Here is a 17705-nt window from a genome sequence, read left to right as displayed (position 1 = left end):
TTCTGTTTTGAAAAATTAGGTACATTCTTAGAAAACGTTTGTGAACAATCAAGAAACACTGATTACATTCATCTCCTCTCGGTTTTTATTCTGTATTTACAAACCTGTGTCTTCTCTCAGTCTCTCCCTCTTTCACTGTCTCCCTGTTGGTTCCTCGTTAACTGCCTCCTTGCTCTGAGCATACACACACCCTGAGTGTGACAGTGTTCTGACTTCAAAAGCCACATCAGTTTAAGATTATAATCTAATAACATCTGATAATGGCACCTTTCAATGTCCCTCTAGAGTGAAATGGCCTTTCACTGGCCTTGTACAGCTTAACTTGGATGAAAAAAACAAATTGATGTGAGAGTGAATGGGGTGAGAGAGGTTTTGGGATCAAGGAGAAGAGAGAGAAAGAGAGAGAGAGAGAGAGAGAGAGAGAGAGAGAGAGAGAGAGTTAAAATTATCCCCCTCAAGCAAATCCGTCTCAATCTGATCAGTGTTTGAGTTGGACTAACCAGCTTGTGACTCCATGGCTTGACTGCAGGTAAGGAAAAATATTCTCCCTGAAAATAACTCTTACTGATGGAGCTTCTTACAAATATTTTAAACATATATGTGTAAATCAAATGTCATACATTAGAACATCTAACTAAGGTTTGTTTACTTCTGTCAATGGTCTTACATGAACTTTCCGTTCCCGGTGTTTTGGAAACTTGGGTACTTTGGATTAGTCGCACACTGCGCATCTTGCCTGTTCCATAACTATTGTGGAAATTCCATGGAGTGTTTTGAGGAAATACACGACAACAGTTAATGAATGTTTGAACTTCAGTGATATTAGAAGATCGTTCTTCAATCATTAATCCAACATCAAAGCCTTTTGAAAATCTGCTAGCAGACAATGGGCATTGACAACTACGATTCTCTTTCTCCGTGTTACTGAGTAAGCATGTTTTTTATTCTTAAGAGGTGGCAATGTTAGTTTTTCCCCCTGTCTATAAAATGACGTGCTTTGAAAGAGCACATTGTGAAAGATAAACTGGAAATGATCTAGTCAGTAAAATATAGTATAGACTAATTCGAGGGTGGACATTTGCTTTATATATCAGGTGTGGGGAAATAAGTAAGGTGTGTGTTAAAAATGTTTTTAGTTTGATTCAGATGTGGGGAAATAAGTAAGGTGTGTGTTAAAAATGTTTTTAGTTCGATTCAGATGTGGTCTTTAAATGTTTTATGGTTTTGTTTAGGTGAGAGAGCAGGTGTTAAGGTGTGTGTTAAATGTTTTATTCAGGTGTAGGAAGATGAGTAAGAAGTGAGTTTAAATGTTTTATAGTTTTATTCAGGTGTAGGAAGATGAGTAAGAAGTGTGTGTTAAATATTTTATAGTTTTATTCAGGTGAGAGAGCAGGTGTTAAGGTGTGTGTTAAATGTTTTATAGTTTTATTCAGGTGTAGGGAGATGAGTAAGAAGTGTGTGTTAAATGTTTTATAGTTTTATTCGGGTGAGAGAGCAGGTGTTAAAGTGTGTGTTAAATGTTTTATAGTTTTATTCAGGTGAGAGAGCAGGCGTTAAAGTGTGTGTTAAATGTTTTATAGTTTTATTCAGGTGTAGGAAGATGAGTAAGAAGTGAGTTTAAATGTTTTATAGTTTGTTTCTTATGTGGTAACATGAGTAAAGTGTGTGTTAAATGTTTTATAGTTTTATTCAGGTGAGAGAGCAGGTGTTAAGGTGTGTGTTGAATGTTTTATAGTTTTATTCAGGTGTAGGAAGATGAGTATGAAGTGAGTTTAAATGTTTTATAGTTTTATTCAGGTGAGAGAGCAGGCATTAAGGTGTGTGTTAAATGTTTTATAGTTTTATTCAGGTGTAGGAAGATGAGTAAGAAGTGAGTTTAAATGTTTTATAGTTTGTTTCTTATGTGGTAACATGAGTAAAGTGTGTGTTAAATGTTTTATAGTTTTATTCAGGTGAGAGAGCAGGTGTCAAGGTGTGTGTTAAATGTTCTTTAGTTTTATTCAGGTGAGAGAGCAGGCATTAAAGTGTGTGTTAAATGTTTTATAGTTTTATTCAGGTGTAGGAAGATGAGTAAGAAGTGTGTGTTAAATGTTCTTTAGTTTTATTCAGGTGAGAGAGCAGGCATTAAAGTGTGTGTTAAATGTTTTATAGTTTTATTCAGGTGTAGGAAGATGAGTAAGAAGTGAGTTTAAATATTTTATAGTTTGTTTCTGATGTGGTAACATGAGTATAGTGTGTGTTAAATGTTTTATAGTTTTATTCAGGTGAGAGAGCAGGCATTAAAGTGTGTGTAAATGTTTTATAGCTTGATCTAGGTCTGGGAACATGAGTAAAGGGGTGTGTTTAAATGTTTTATAATATTATTCAGGTGCTATGCACCTTAGGTGTTTCTCAGTTATTTACTGACCTTTAAGTACAGCTCAATCAATTTATTTAACTACTAACAGTCTCAGCAAAACTCAGCAGAAAAGAAAAAGAAAGAGGACAAACCCCCCTGAAACTAGTGCAGACGCAGACGCCCTTTTATATGCTGAATCCAGACAGCCAGATTAAAAGGCATTCCAGTTGAGATAGGATGGGGCGTACCTGGAGTGAACCACACTTTAAAGTGTCCTCAGGGCAAAGGGGTAGATGAGGTCACCTGATCTTACAGCCTGAGGTCATCGATTTGAGTGACATCTCCCCCCAAGCCCGTGCCCTCATGTCCCCTCATGCCCCTTCAAAGCTGTCTGTGTGTACACAGACCCAACCTAAACACGCCACACACTACAAACAATACATTCAACCACACCACAACAACACAGAATGATTCAAATCAAATATGCAAGTATTATTTAAATCATTTATGGCTATAGAGGTGCTGTTTCTGTACTTACTGAATGTTAGTCCAAATCAGTATTTTTTTTAGATGTTTGTTTGTTTGGGTTTTCGGTTGGTTGGGTGGGTGGGTGGGTGGTTGGTTGGTTGGTTGGTTGGTTGGGTGGGTGGTTGGTAGGTTGGTTGGTAGGTTGGTTGGTTGGTTGGGTGGGTGGTTGGTAGGTTGGTTGGTAGGTTGGTTGGTTGGTTGGTTGGTGGGTTGGTTGGTTGGTTGGTTTGGTGGGTGGGTGGTTGGTAGGTTGGTTGGGTGGGTGGGTGGGTGGTAAGTTGGTAGGTTGGTTGGTTGGTTGGGTGGGTGGGTGGTTGGTAGGTTGGTTGGTTGGTTTGCTGGCTGGTTGTTTTTTAGCCTACAGTGTTACACAGGATGTTTATCTATAATGCAGCGTTCCAGATTTCTACAGTTCATGGCTTATGATGGTGTGTGTTTTTGACAAGCCTGAAATTTGTGAATGTCTGCTCCACCCTGTCAGAGATTTTCAGTGGTACACGATCTGAACCAAACTTCAGTAAAACCAAGCCACAAATCTAGAACTAAAAACTTTTTTTGCCCAAGCGAAGAGGGGAAAAAAAAAGTTTTGGATCTGTTTGCTTTGAGACACCCTGTTGCTGAGGTGTTCATGAATCCTGGGCCCTGGATAAGAGAGGCAGTGGAGTGGTGAACTGGATGGTGAAAGCTCATGTTTGTTGGCTGGCATGATACCAGGAGACGTGCATTTTAGGAATGGGCAGTGGACTGGAAGAATACCGTATGTCCCACAGTGAAGTTGCCTACACCCAAATGGCAAAACATCCTATCTTTCCTTTAGACTTCTAAAATGGTTTGATCTGGTCTCTGTTCAAACCTGAGCAGACGTACGCCAATGAAAAACACTGTATGACATCATCTTGTCACACCTGTAACACAGTTACTTCCGATGTATTGTGAAATCTGTTTTCACGACAGAGACCATGTTATTTTAAAGGACAGTTTTGTTAGAAGTTGATGTGTTTTATTCGTCGGAAGGGCCAAGCACAAGAGAGATTATGTAGCAGGCTTTGACATGATATCACCATGCTTAACAAGCTCTGCCTGAAGGTACTGTACTCTAACTCCAAAGGCTCCGCATGAGATGAGCCTTTGCCTTTAGGCTATGCAGAAATATCAGGCTGAGGTAGGTGAACAGTTAATAGTTCTTCATCTCTCCTCTCTCATTGCTTCCCCATTTGTTTCTTGTCAGATTTGCGTATTTCATGATGGGACACAAGTCTTTGCTAGCTAATATTTTGGATACGTTCACCTTAAATATGGCACATCCATCAGTGAAACAGAGAACAAAATCATTCATTACTTCCGTATTCATGGAGTACTGACTCCTGCTGCACAATTACAAATAAAAATAGACAGTTCGACTCGATTGGGTTTATTGTTTTGTTTTGGGGTCATTTTGTTTTTTTGGGGGTTTTTTTCAATTCATTAATGTCAAAATGTGGTGGCGTGATAGTCTCAAATGAGGTATTCCGTTGATCCGAGCCGGACCAATCACGGGGCAGCATTCTTGCTGGGGTGCAGCGCTTCCCCCACGGGGACTGCGTGCAGGGCAGAGTGCGATGGCGTGCCGTGAAGCGTGAGAACGAAGAGTCCGTCATGAGGGGGTCAAATCTCTTACTGATCAGCATACAGACAAAATGCTTTTGAATTGGCTTGCAGGGGACAGGCCAGCAGTCAAGCCTTCCAACACGTGTGAACACAGGAGGGACGCTGCTCTGGGTGTACCAACCAATCCGCCATCTCTGCTAATCCCCCTTCAGATCTCATTAGACACTGAGACATGGAACACAGGGAGACCTTTCCCAGTCTGAAAACTCTGCCACATCAGACCCCAGCATGCTCTACATGCAAATAGTGCACAGACATGCTTTTTTTTTTTTTTTTTTTTCTTACTCTGGAACTTGTGTTTTGTGCTTTTCATGTTGAATCTTAATTTCTAAGTTTGAATCATGTTTGAATTAAGTTTGATCACCTCATGGCAAAGAAAAAAACACTGTTATCAACCTTTTATTTTATTTCTGTTTCAGAAAGGGTGCTATATAGGAACATTAATTCATCCAAACCTTTAAATCCTACTTGAGCATTTGCACCGTAGAGGTTTGTTTGGAAAAATAAAATTAATTTGGGGTTATATGTTTGGTATTTGTAAAACGTATTGTGAAAGGACTTAAAACAGTGTTTATAAACAGTCCTATTCACTTATCAGCTCACTCAAAGTAACTTAACAGTGAACATGACATAACTGACAATCTCAGACGTAGGTTTCTTCTCAGAGGAGCAAAACTGTGAAGGAGGTTTGGGCTATGTTTAATCACACAGCCATTTAGATACAAGCCAATGCCAGCCCTCTGAGACCTGATGCCAACAGCACCTCCAAATCAATTATGTCTTACAAAGTTTTAGAAATGTCCTCAAGTTATCTGTTCTGCTAGGCAACTTCTCAGAAGTTTTTAAAATATACTGTGTGTTACAGCTAGCTTGTTTGGTGCAACCAATTTTAGATTTGGGGTTTTACTTTTTCATTAATTTATGTACAAATGTGACAGCCCTTGATAAACTATGGATAAGCAATCCTTTTAGAGGACAATTTTAAATGCTGCAGATTATATGAAAAAAAATCTTTATTTACTTTCCTGAGATAACTCAAACACAGACAACTCAAACACATTCAATCACAGATTCAAAACGCATCATCATTCAGCTGACCAGAGTACAATTAAATTGGATTAATTCAATTTAATTAAAAAATTAAATAAAAAAAACATGGCTGAAACCTTCATAAGTGTACGCACAGTGGTGACCATTACCACAACCACACAACAATGATCAAATACTAATTTATAAGAAAAATACACTTACGGTCCCTGTCGTGACTACCTTTGTGTGCATACTAATGTATGTGTGCCACTCTATTTAGCTCTAGAAGCCCAATAGAGAGGAGTACCCTCAATTAACACCACAGTGCCCTCGATGATACTTGTGTGTATTCTTATATGTAATATTACCTCATATCATCCCTATGCATTACCTCTTACTGGCCCTTTGTTTTATCTTGTGATAGTCGCCTCTTCCAGATGATATCCTGGGCCAACTCGCAATATGTTGTGAGCTATCCTTCATCATTGGCATCGGGTAGTAAGTGGGGTTTCAGCTGTCCCCGTCATTCTCCCAGGGACCACAGCTGGCTTGGCAAGGCCTCAGCCTTGATGACTGATTGACTCAGTAATTGAAAATGAGTTGTTTATGATTCAGCTGTCGTACTTTTCCACGTAGTCATCCGTCACGCTGTCGTTCCGTGTACCATTTAGTCCTTCATGAAATCCCCTGTTTGTTTTGTGGTAATCGGAGGATGATTTATATTTTTTTATGGAAATTCTAACCTCTTTTTCATTTTTTTTTTGTGCAGAGAGTAAGAATTCATCCTTAATGACCTCTTCATCTTTTTATTGCCTTTAGGACAACACCAGTTTACCCACAGATTTTCTGGAATCCGGAAGTTAAAGGATTACCCAAACTGACAAACACAAGAGACTTACTGTGGCCAAGGGATCACTGGGTGACTCTAAATCTAAGAGTGGAATAGTTTAATCATCCTCATCTCACTCTTCTTTAGCCGATTCAAAATGCTCATTTAGGCTTTTGAGCGATGGAATTCATCCGTCAAAGACACGAGGATCTCCTGTGGAAATACTGGTTGAAAATTGTAGTTTCTGCAGTTCTCTACAACAGATAAAAGAGGAGTACAGTTGTTCTCTCTCATATCTCACTCTTCCTACTTCTCCTCCTTCCATGAGCTCTTCTCGTGGTGTACATCGCGTTAAGTTTAAAGAGGAAGAGAGACAGGAAGCACAAGGGAGCGACCAAAAATGGCCCGAGACAACAATCAAGCCATTTCGCAGTTGCTGCTGTCCGGAGACCACGTGAGCTGGAGTAGGGTTCATCAAAGTTGCTCTCTTCTTCCCATCTTTCTCTTATTGCTCTGGTCCATTCTTACATCGGGGGCATACAGCAGCGTCCCAGGATTAGAATATGACTGGGGATCGCACCCCAAACTTGTTTGCACGCCTATCCCTGCGGATGCAGACCCAAGCTGTTTCACGCCGGACGGCGGATCACACGGGTCTAGCAGCAACACACATGGTAACGGGCATGGTAATGGACACCATGGCCCTGTTGGAGGGCTGCCAGGCAGCAACGGAGGTCGCCGAATGATGTCAGACGACGCCAAGGCGACTATCCTCCACTTGCGGGAGAGCCTGGTCCGACAGAAGGAGACGATCCTGGACCAGAGGGAAACTATTCGGGAGCTGACCGCCAAACTGACTCTGTGCGAAGGTTTTGGAAGAGGGGCTGGCGGACACCACGACAATGATCACCACGGCTCAGGGCACCATGGCTCCCACCACTCGTCCCATCGCTACGACGACCACCATGCCGACCCCCACTACCCTCTCAACGGGCACCGCTCCGACACCCATCAGAGGGGCAAAGCACCTTATCTGGGCAAGCATGGAGGATTCTCACCGGAGCAGACGGGCCGGACCCTTCAGGCACTTAAGGAGAGACTGGAGAACCTGCAGGTGATTGTCTTTCATCTAACAGAGAGTGAGACGACAGTTAGCCCTAAAGAGTTGCATATAGATAAGTGTATATAAATGTTTCCTGGCCTCTGGCCCAGGGACTGCACACTTCTGGTCCGTTCCTGCCTTAATACCACTTGCAGGGGGACAGTCAAGGGCTTGGTAACTGGTCAGCAGGATGATATGCAACAAAAAGGTGTTGAGTTCATTAAAACAGGTCTGAGTAAGAATTAAATACAAGAGGGAAACAGCTTTAGAAAAGTGTCAGTCATTTGAATTAATTTCTCTAGAGTGTTTGTTAGATGCGGTTCTTGTCAGCCCAGGTGAACCGAAGAGGAGAGAAAGGAGGAGAGAAAAGAGGAGTGGCATCTGCTGCCAGCCACGGTTCACAGACTTCTTACCCTCCTTATCCTTTCGTGTTTGGGCCAACCTCCGTTCATTAATTCAATTAGTCTCATCCTCACACTGTGAGGTTCGGAAGAACAAAGAGGCTGAAAGAGAATGGAAAATTAAAGTGAAACACAGGACTAGAAATGATTAGATGTAGTAGCCAGTGTCTTATCCTGTGTCTGGTTACATTATTATATTTTATTACTATAGGTTCCACTCCAGCAGACTGGGCATCATAGATTTAAAAAAAAAAAAAAATTGAAAATGAAATTGTTGCCAAGAGTGGCCAAGAAAAAATACATTGCAAATGTTTTTACAATTTCATACTTTTAAAAGCATGATTTCCCCCTTTACACTGTAACAGATGAAAAGCAAATTTGACTATTCAACAGAATTTTATTTGACTGGAGCGTGTCTTTTTAACAGCTTTAATATGACCCACAGTTTATTCCAAGCCTTGTTTTGGTTTTGTTTTTGTTTTCTATTAGTTTTTAGTATAATTTACAATTTACAATTTGGTATTTAGCAGACGCTTTTAGCCAAAGCGACTTACAATGAGTGAAGTCCTTAAGCCAGACCATCTCTGCCTCAGTAATTAGGGTATAAAAAAGGTAATAGAATATTGTCTAAAGGCAAAAGGCCCAACAGGTAATGTGCATGGCCATTATAGCGAGGGGCGACCCTTGCTTTCTCTAGATCCATTTCCCCAGCCCTGAGCATCGCAGTGTTTCAACATTAGCGGTAATGAGTTTATATCATAAAGGAGTGTGTTTCTGTGTTTCAGACATCGGTCCTGAGCACCACCATTACTCTTGTGTCTGTCTGTCTGTCTGTCTGTCTTTGGGGGGGGGGGTGCAAACTCCACACAGGTGACTGTGCTCTGCAGTGAGCTGGTCACCGTCTCCGCCAATTAGTCTGATCTGCACTGACAAGTCATTAATCTGTGTGTGCAGTGCTGCTGAACAAAGCCGGATTTGCTGCGTTTAACCAAAGGAAGGAGGGAATGGCTTAAAATGTCATAATGCCTCTTACTGAGTGCTAGACAGCCCAGTGAGCTGAGCAGCTATCTACAGGGAAAAACATAGCTTATTTTATATCAGTTATATTAGGTAACATTTGAGAAATACAGTATTTTAACTGAAACTAAGGACGTGTATGAGTGTGTGTGTGTCTGTGTCTGTGTGTCTTTGTGCTGATTAAGGTCTGAAGGGCAATTATAGTGATTCAGTTGTTTTATGAGTCTCAGAATATATGAATGATAATATATGAATGTGAAGTTCACGTGTATGAGTCATGTTTTTGATGTGTGGTGTGGATATCAGGTTATGGAAAGCAAAACAAAAAGATTATGACCTGTTTGAAATTTTCACTTGAAATCACAACCCTGACATTTTTCCTCTCTCTCTCTCTTACACACACACATTCACACACTAACTTTAGGCGAGGAATTCCTCCAGCACCTATTCAAACTCACTGAGGGAGCTACTGCAGCGCAAAATCAATGCACTGGAAGAACAGCTGCATCATCACTATGATGGTCATTATAATTATGGCCATCATGACAGCCACCATGGACGCGACCACCATGACGACCATCATGATGACCACCACGATGACCACCACGATGACCACCACGATGACCACCACGACGACCACCATGACGACCACCATGACGACCACCATGACACTCATCATGACAATCACCATGACAACCACCATGGTGATCACCATGATGACCACCATGATGATCACCATGACAACCACCACGATGATCACCATGACAATCGCCATGGCAACCACCATAGCAACCGCCATGACGATCACCATGATGACCACCATGACGACCACCACTATGATCAACACTACAGCCGCCATTATGGTCATCACTATGACAGACACAGTAGTCATTATAATGATCACCATGACGATCACCACGACGATCACCATGACAGTCATCACGACGACCGTCACGATGACCATCACAGCAATGGTCACCATGATGATGGACACCACGGTAGTGCTGGGGACCATGGTCAGCACCCTCGTACCCCTTACAGCAAACAGTCAGAGACAAGAGCTCCAACCCGTGGTGGCCACAGTAAACTGGACAGTGTGCTGAACCATCTTCATCACAGGACCCCTGATACAGGTGATAAACCCTAAACAAACCAGACAGTGAAAGGAACGGATGCAGGAATATAACTGAGTTTGCACAGGGTATACAGCACAGAGCACTACTATACAGGACTAAGAAAATTCTCATAGTACAGAAAACATATACAGCACAGAGAACAAGCACAGCACAGAGAACTGCTACACAATACAGCACAGAGAGCACTCACAACACAGACAACACTCACATCACTAAGAGCGTACAGCACAGAGAACACACAGCACAGAGAACTGCTACACAATACACTCCAGAAAACACACGTCAGACGTAAAAGCAGTACATCACAAAAACAAACACATGAAAAGTCCAGATAAAGACAGTATAACATGATTACATACAGTTTAAACACAGAAGACAACATACACAGCAGTCAGTGATGTCATATCCTGTTATCCACTGGCAAACTGATGTCTCCAAGTGCTCATATACTTATTCATTGTTACTGACATAAACACCAACACCAACAATGACTTAGATTTAAGTTACAGTACACAACACAAGAATATGTTTTTTTTCAAACAGTTTCAAGTTTCAAGTTTCAAGTTTATTTAGAGCCCAATATCACTGTTTACAGTCTCAAAAGGCTTTACCTGCCCACAACAATCAAAATCAAAACAGGACAGCACCCGCTGACTTAATCCTCATGGTGGGCAAGGAAAAAACTCCCTAAAAACCCAAAAGGGAGATGGGAAAATGGGAGAAATCTTGAGAGGGACGACAGAGAGGAGACCCCTTCTTGGCCAGACAGGCCAAGCGTTTACTGTATCACCTGGAACATTCTTTTGTCCTGTGGAATGATGTAAAGTATATGATACAGACAAAGGGATCAGGAGACATGAAATCTTTCATTGGAGATAAGAGCCAAAAACTGATTATGTACCAAAATGCATTCATGTTAATACACAGTGTCTTGTTTCCCATGAAAGGCCCTGACCCAATTTGTGCAAGCTTTTTAAAGATGACATGACGCTCTTTTTAATTTTATTTGGTAAAAAGGCTAGTAGGACATAAGTTCATGGAAATTTCACACAAAACCTGTACCAACGTCTTATCACGGCATTCATCATAGCTTCAGGAGAGAGAAATAGTAAAAAGAGAGTGTGTTTAATGGACATTTTCTTTCAACAGAACATTTTTATTCCTTTTCTCAGGTTCCCATAAGAAACTGAAAAGCCCAGACGCCTTCCAGATTGGCTTCCCCATGCGCACCAACTACATGTATGGAAGGATCAAACGGACCCTCCTAAACGAAATCTTTGCCCTGACTGTCTGCCTCTGGCTGAAAGGGGGGTCTGGACCGGGGTTGGGCACCCCATTCTCGTACTCAGTGCCCGGTCAAGCCAACGAACTGGTCCTCATAGAGTGGGGAAACAACCCGATGGAACTTCTGGTCAATGACAAAGTAAGTACCACACACAAAACATCAATCCTGAACGGTTGAACTTAATGCAAAGCCTTTCAAAATAACCATTTAAGCGTCGTGAACCGTTTCACGTCAGTCATCCTTCCTAGTGATGTAAGAGAGGGCCATGGGTTGAGGGTGGTGAGTCAAGCAGCTTAGCGCGGCAGTCATGTGGAGCCATCTCCAGCCACGTTGGGGAGAGCTCGCTTTGCCAGGAGTGGAGGTCAGCTAAACCACTCAGCCTTGGCCATGACCTGAGCCTGTAGACCTGTGTCATGCGCACGCAAAAGCTCCCTCTTCTCCTCCACCAGCCACTTCTGATCCCATTTCAGTCAGCCTCTGCCAACTGACGACTGCCTAGCGACCTGGTAATGAAACTAATGAACGTGACGCAGTATGTGTTCGCCGGTTTCCGGTAAACAAAATCACCAGCCAGACAGAGCGAGCAGCTCCGTCAGTAACAACGGCGCTTCAGAGATGATGCATTCATGCGTATGTGTATCAGATATATCGAGAAACCCCTTAGTCCCTCACAGCAGAACATAGCTTTGGGACTAAACTAAGAGGTGGCGGATCAAGCTGACTGAATGGAAGATCAGCCAAAACATCATTCTAGCCAATCCATTCATTCACTCAAAACATCGGTTCAGTCTGTCTGAAAGACAAAGGCAGCGACAGTACAGTCTCACAGTACGGGGGGGTCAGAATGCACGCTCTGTTGACTGCTTTCCCTTGGGTGTTTGTGATGGTTACATTCTCTCTCCTGGCTGTCACTAGGTGGCAGTCAGAGTTTGTGAAGAGTCTACACAGTGAAGGAAAATGAAGTAATAGTACATTACAGGTCCTGATGCGCACAGCTCAGAGGAGCGAAAGACACAGTATCTGGATTCATAAATATCAGGCTGAATTTGCACTAGTTTACGTGGCTGTGGGAGAACGTAACTGGTCAGTCAAAAACACGAAAAAGCAAATTGTTTTAATCTTCTAGATTAACCATGACTTGTCTCTCTCTCTCTCTCTCTCTCTCTCTCTCTCTCTCTCTTTTCATCAGGCTACCACTCTGCCTCTGTCGGTGACTGACAGTAAATGGCACCACCTGTGTGTGACGTGGTCGACACGAGATGGTATGTGGGAGGCCTATCAGGACGGAGTAAAAAGGGGCTCTGGAGAGAACCTCTCCCCGTGGCACCCGATCAAACCCGGAGGAATCTTCATTCTGGGACAGGAGCAGGTACTATAGCACTTTCCCTAAAGACATTACAATTGGTTTAACATGATCCAAATGCAGTTCTGATGAATGGATCTCCATTTTTCTCATGAGTGATGTTCAGGGAGGAATCCCTGGCATCTGATATCTCGTCACACACTCACGTGTCGTTTCTCCGTCACAGGACACCCTGGGTGGGCGTTTTGACGCCACACAGTCCTTCGTGGGTGAGATGTCAGATCTGCAGGTGTGGTCACGTGTGCTCACATCCGACGAGATCTACAGCCAGGCCTCCTGTAGCGGTCACCTGACCGGCGACGTCATCGCCTGGAACGAATCGCTGGTGGAACTTCACGGCGGAGTCACCAAGTACCCTTTTGACCCCTGCCACTGAGGAGTCGGACGTTTCCCTGAGACAAAACGAAGGTCGAGAGAAGCTGGATTTGATGCTTTCTCACCTTTAAATGAGGAATGAGCCATCACCTCTTCCTCTCTCTTCCTCTCAGATGACACATTCATGTGCTCCTGTTCAAAAGCAGGATGGTTTTGGTACTGGAGGGAAGGCCAGAGGGGATCAGATATAATGGAACGTCACGGAGTGAACTTGTGCCGCTGCTTCCTCTCTGTCAGTAACGCAAAACCCGGCGCTAATAGGATGTGCTATCTTTAAATGAGTCCCTTTAAGTCTAGGCGTTTTCCAAAGCACTTTATTAGCTCATTCTTTGTTTTTTGTTTTTTTTTACGAGCATTCAAATTTTTCAGACCGTGGTCTCAGTGAGTAAACACGAGGCAAAACTGATTCGCTGTTTTACATTAAGAGTACAAAACTCTTTGGCTCATCGGCTAAATCTGTGGACACTGTCACAGCGTGTTACAGGACATGCAGATCACTGACTGAAATCATTATGAATGTCAAAGCATTACTGCGTTTATAAAACTATAAAAACAATTATCTACATCACCTGATATATATTTTGAAAAGATGTTTTGAGCATCTCTGAAAGCAATACAAAATTGCTACAAAAAGGAGTACAAATCTATTGTGCTATATTACACAGGGTGTTTACCCTGAACTAGTTGTAGATATGAATGTGCTTGATATACTTGACTGCTTTATTTTAAAATATGAAACTGATTATATTTCCATGACTAACGGAAATATATGTAATGGCGTGAATGTTTAATGATCTCATAATGTTGTGAAAATGTTTGGCATGATGTAGAAGTCTTTTTTTTTTTTTTGGCAGTGTTGTGTTTAGGTCTGATACAACACAGGCTTTTGGATCAGCATTCAGCGCCAGTTCAGCATTTTGAGATACCAAACTATTTTGCTCACTGGATTTCAGTTCTGAAAAATGAGTCAAAGCAATCACACACACACACACACACACACGCACGCACACGTGCACACACACACACACACACACACACGTGCACACTAACACACACACACACACACACTCACACACACACACACACACACACACACACACACACATACTCACACACTCATGCGCACACACACACACACACACATGCGTGCACACACACACACACACACACACACACAAAAACATGCACACACACACACACACACACACTCACACACACATGCGCATACACACACACACATGCGTGCACACACACACACACACACACACACACACACACACACACAAAAACATGCGCACACACACACACACACACACACACACACATCTATACGTGCATGAGGATAAAACACTTTACACATGAAAGATATGTAAAAGATGCCAGAGACTTGAAACGGCGGTTTATTTTAGCGGTTGGTTACCATGTGACTGGCCTGGAAATGAGGAACCTTTCCAAGATGTGAGAAGAAAGACAGAAAGCTGCTCAGTATCTGTGGTGAATGTGTCAGTCTGTCTGGAGAGAGGAGACAGCTACAGTGTCACTCTAAGAGACTGATAATCAGCGTTAACCAAGGACGTGACATGCGTAAGCGGAAGTAGTGTGTTGAATCAAACAAGCAATGTCTGTTCATTTTTTTGTTTCATTTATTTAATTTGTTTGTTTGTTTTTTGTAAGAAGACGTGACGGTTGATTTTTATGAAGGAAAGGGGAGGGGGTGCCATAGTGTTTATAGAGGCCTATTTTGATCTGTACACATACTCTGTGATGTTGGGAATACATCCCGTTTAATACTGTCTTTTTCACAGGACCACAAATCAGCTCTAAGGTGCTTTTTCAATCTGCTTCTCACACGGGAACACAATATCACTGCTGGCAAAAAAGAAAAAAAAAACAGTTATTATTATCATTGTTTTTTATAAATACACATATCAGTTTCTATAAATAATTTTGACTTTCTTATTGTACTGTAAGGTTTACGATATCAGTAGAGATTTGTAAAACAAAAATGCTTAATAGTTTCATTGTGTGTGGTTTGTGTGAGGACACTCACAGGTGTTGGGTTATCTGCATGCACCTGCACAGTTAGACAGAGTCCGGCTGAGAAAGACAAGGTATCCATGGAAACCTCGCTTCAGAATTCCTCTCTCTTTCTCTCTCTCTGTTATCAATGTACATACTCTCACGCTCTCTCTCTCTTACACACACACACACACACACACACACATACACACGTTCACAAAAGATCTGCGGGGGTGGGGGGGGTGGGGGGGGGGTATGCAAGCACCCCCTCAGTTTAAGGACCCCCCCCCCCCCCCCCCCCCCCGCCCCAAGAACTAGTTTTGGATGTGTTTTTATGCATGCAAAGCATTTTTTTTTTTTATCTTAGTCCATTTTGTTTTGAGAGCACTAATGAAAAATAGCACAGCTCTCCAGTGTCTAACATTCTGTCTAAATATTACCACTGGTTTAACTGTCATTGTGTTCAGTACAGTTTGTGAGCGAATATAGCACACGTTTCTAAAGGTCAGACCTCTACATTCATAATGTCAGGTTGTGACATAGCAGAAGTGGAATGGTTTGAATGGTCCGAATGTTTCCCCCAGGTTGTGGATAATGGTCGGGTGTGAATTATGACATTTCAGGCAATAGACAGGAACGGTATTTGCTGTTGCCATGGTGATAGTCTATGCCATATTTTCAGCTGTGTAAAAAGATGTCGCACATTGCTAAGTTTCAATAGCAGTTCCCTTTTTTTCTTTTTTTTTTTTTAGAAATGAGATTTGTAAGACGCACCTTACTGAGTCACAGTCTATGAGTCTATAGCTTTTTTATACCACTGCAAAGCCATGTCCAACTCTAAAAACCCATTTATCTCCAATTTCTACTGATGACTAGTAGGGCCAAAATTTCTACAGATGTGTGTGTTGGTTCAATGAACTTTGTGATCTTTCCTTTGCTAGTGATTCTATGAAACCGATATGAGAAATGAGGTAGATGTTATAGTCTGGAACTGACCTCACTTCGGACAATACATTTTCCATGAAATATGTTATATAATTTCGCTTTATCTGGCCTTTGGTGTATATTTCAGTCTGTGGATGAGAATGCACTCTGTAGTTACACTTTTTATCATTGTAATACTGTAAATATTAATGTAATTTTTATTTATACATTATGTTTGGGCCCCTGTCCCGTGTCTGTGAGCCAAAACTATACGCTTGACCTTCACCAAGAGTAAAATGCACTTGTTCTATTATTTATAAATAAACTACATAAATTCACATGTTTTAGCCTGTCAATACTCTAACCACTGCTGTGAGGCCGGAGCAGCAGAACCGCAGGTTTGGACATAAGGGCCCGTGTTTGCGTCGACATTCCAAACATGTCATCGCTTCATCCACAATTTTACTTACTGTTCCAGTCAATGCAGGTTGTTCTGTTTTTGGAGCAAAGAGGAAATAATGACACCCACAAAAAACTTTCATGGCCACACCATGAAACTAGAGCCCGGGAGAAGTTTGGCTCATGACAACTGCCCTGCCCTTCTCAGGACACACAGCAGTTTGATAGGACAGAATATTCTAGATTCTGCACTGTGAATGGAGCTTTCGGGTCGATGAAAGAGGTCAACACCAGAGAGACTTTATTTTAAAAGGTTTAGTTACAACAGACTATTTTGAGTTTGGTTAATATCTAAATTTGTAACAGCCTGATCTGAACCTTTAATTCATCATAACACGATTGGGTAACACTGCCACGGTGTGATGACATAATCATTTATAACATCTGACATAAGATTAAGATTAAAGATTACATCTCCATGATTGCACACACACTGTGAGCAGTGAATTTGACCTCTGCATTTAACCCATCCGTACACACCAGTAGTGAACACACACAACCACTAGGCACAGGAGCAGTGGGCACCTGTGCCCGGGGACCACCTCCCCGTTCGCCATGCTAACCAGAAGCACAGGCTTCACCTCTGGGCCTCTCACAAAACATTAACTGAACCTTTTTGTGACAGTCACATCATCAGACATGAGCCAGTTATGTCATGCGTCAAAGTAAAAGTCCAACTTTGAAACCAGGATTACAGCTACGTGAACCAGTGACTGATGATGTGCTTGACAAGATTAAAGAGAAGAGAATAAAAATGGACTTGCACACAGATGTAAACAGAATTTATAACTTGACTGATTCAGAGTTTGCTAGTCTGTTCTGTCCTGCCGTCTCGGACCAGTAGGCAGTAAACAGAGAACATCAAAGACAAGTATGGGCTTTTGTTCAGGTGCTGACACAAGCTGGTTATGCCCTCTAAGATTCACAAGTAAACATCACCATAGCCGCTGTTTTGGAGGGTCACTGTGTTTGGCACAGTGCCTAAAACGCAGTGTTCAGTTGACCCAGACCTATGGTTCTGTGACTTAAAACTATTCAAAAGACAGCCTGACTGTACAGTGTGTTTTGATCCACTCTGCTCTGGAGTTCATTGTTAGTGGTGAAGTTGAGCTGTACCACTATTTGAGGTCATTTACATATCATCGGCCTTATCTGCTTTGCATTAACCAAGAGAGTTTTCTTCGCTCAGTAAGACACTTGACTGTGTGAATGAGCGTTTTCTCTCTGTCTTTCTCACGCGGAGCTCTAGAGTG

General features: G+C 42.1%; 1 protein-coding gene across 1 annotated transcript; it reads left to right on the top strand.

Annotated features, from left to right (window-relative positions):
- The first annotated feature begins 6771 nt into the window (after positions 1-6771).
- LOC115824859 (neuronal pentraxin-1) lies at positions 6772-13051 on the top strand. The gene is made up of 5 exons (XM_030788587.1): positions 6772-7485; positions 9316-10024; positions 11200-11450; positions 12502-12681; positions 12842-13051. Exons 1-5 carry the CDS (start codon positions 6772-6774, stop codon positions 13049-13051), a joined length of 2064 nt encoding a protein of 687 aa, XP_030644447.1.
- The last annotated feature ends 4654 nt before the right edge of the window (positions 13052-17705 follow it).

This window comes from Chanos chanos, chromosome 12 (genome assembly GCF_902362185.1).
Source record: "Chanos chanos chromosome 12, fChaCha1.1, whole genome shotgun sequence".
In the NCBI taxonomy this organism is placed as follows: Eukaryota; Metazoa; Chordata; class Actinopteri; order Gonorynchiformes; family Chanidae; genus Chanos; species Chanos chanos.
Note: the sequence above shows the minus strand (reverse complement) of the source record. Positions and strands in the feature narration are given on the sequence as shown.

Coding starts and splice junctions, on each gene's coding strand:
- LOC115824859 (XM_030788587.1), top strand. CDS start 6,772: ATGGCCCGAGACAACAATCAAGCCATTTCGCAGTTGCTGCTGTCCGGA. Junction 10,025..11,199: donor TCACAGGACCCCTGATACAG/GTGATAAACCCT, acceptor TCCTTTTCTCAG/GTTCCCATAAGAAACTGAAA. Junction 12,682..12,841: donor TCATTCTGGGACAGGAGCAG/GTACTATAGCAC, acceptor TCTCCGTCACAG/GACACCCTGGGTGGGCGTTT.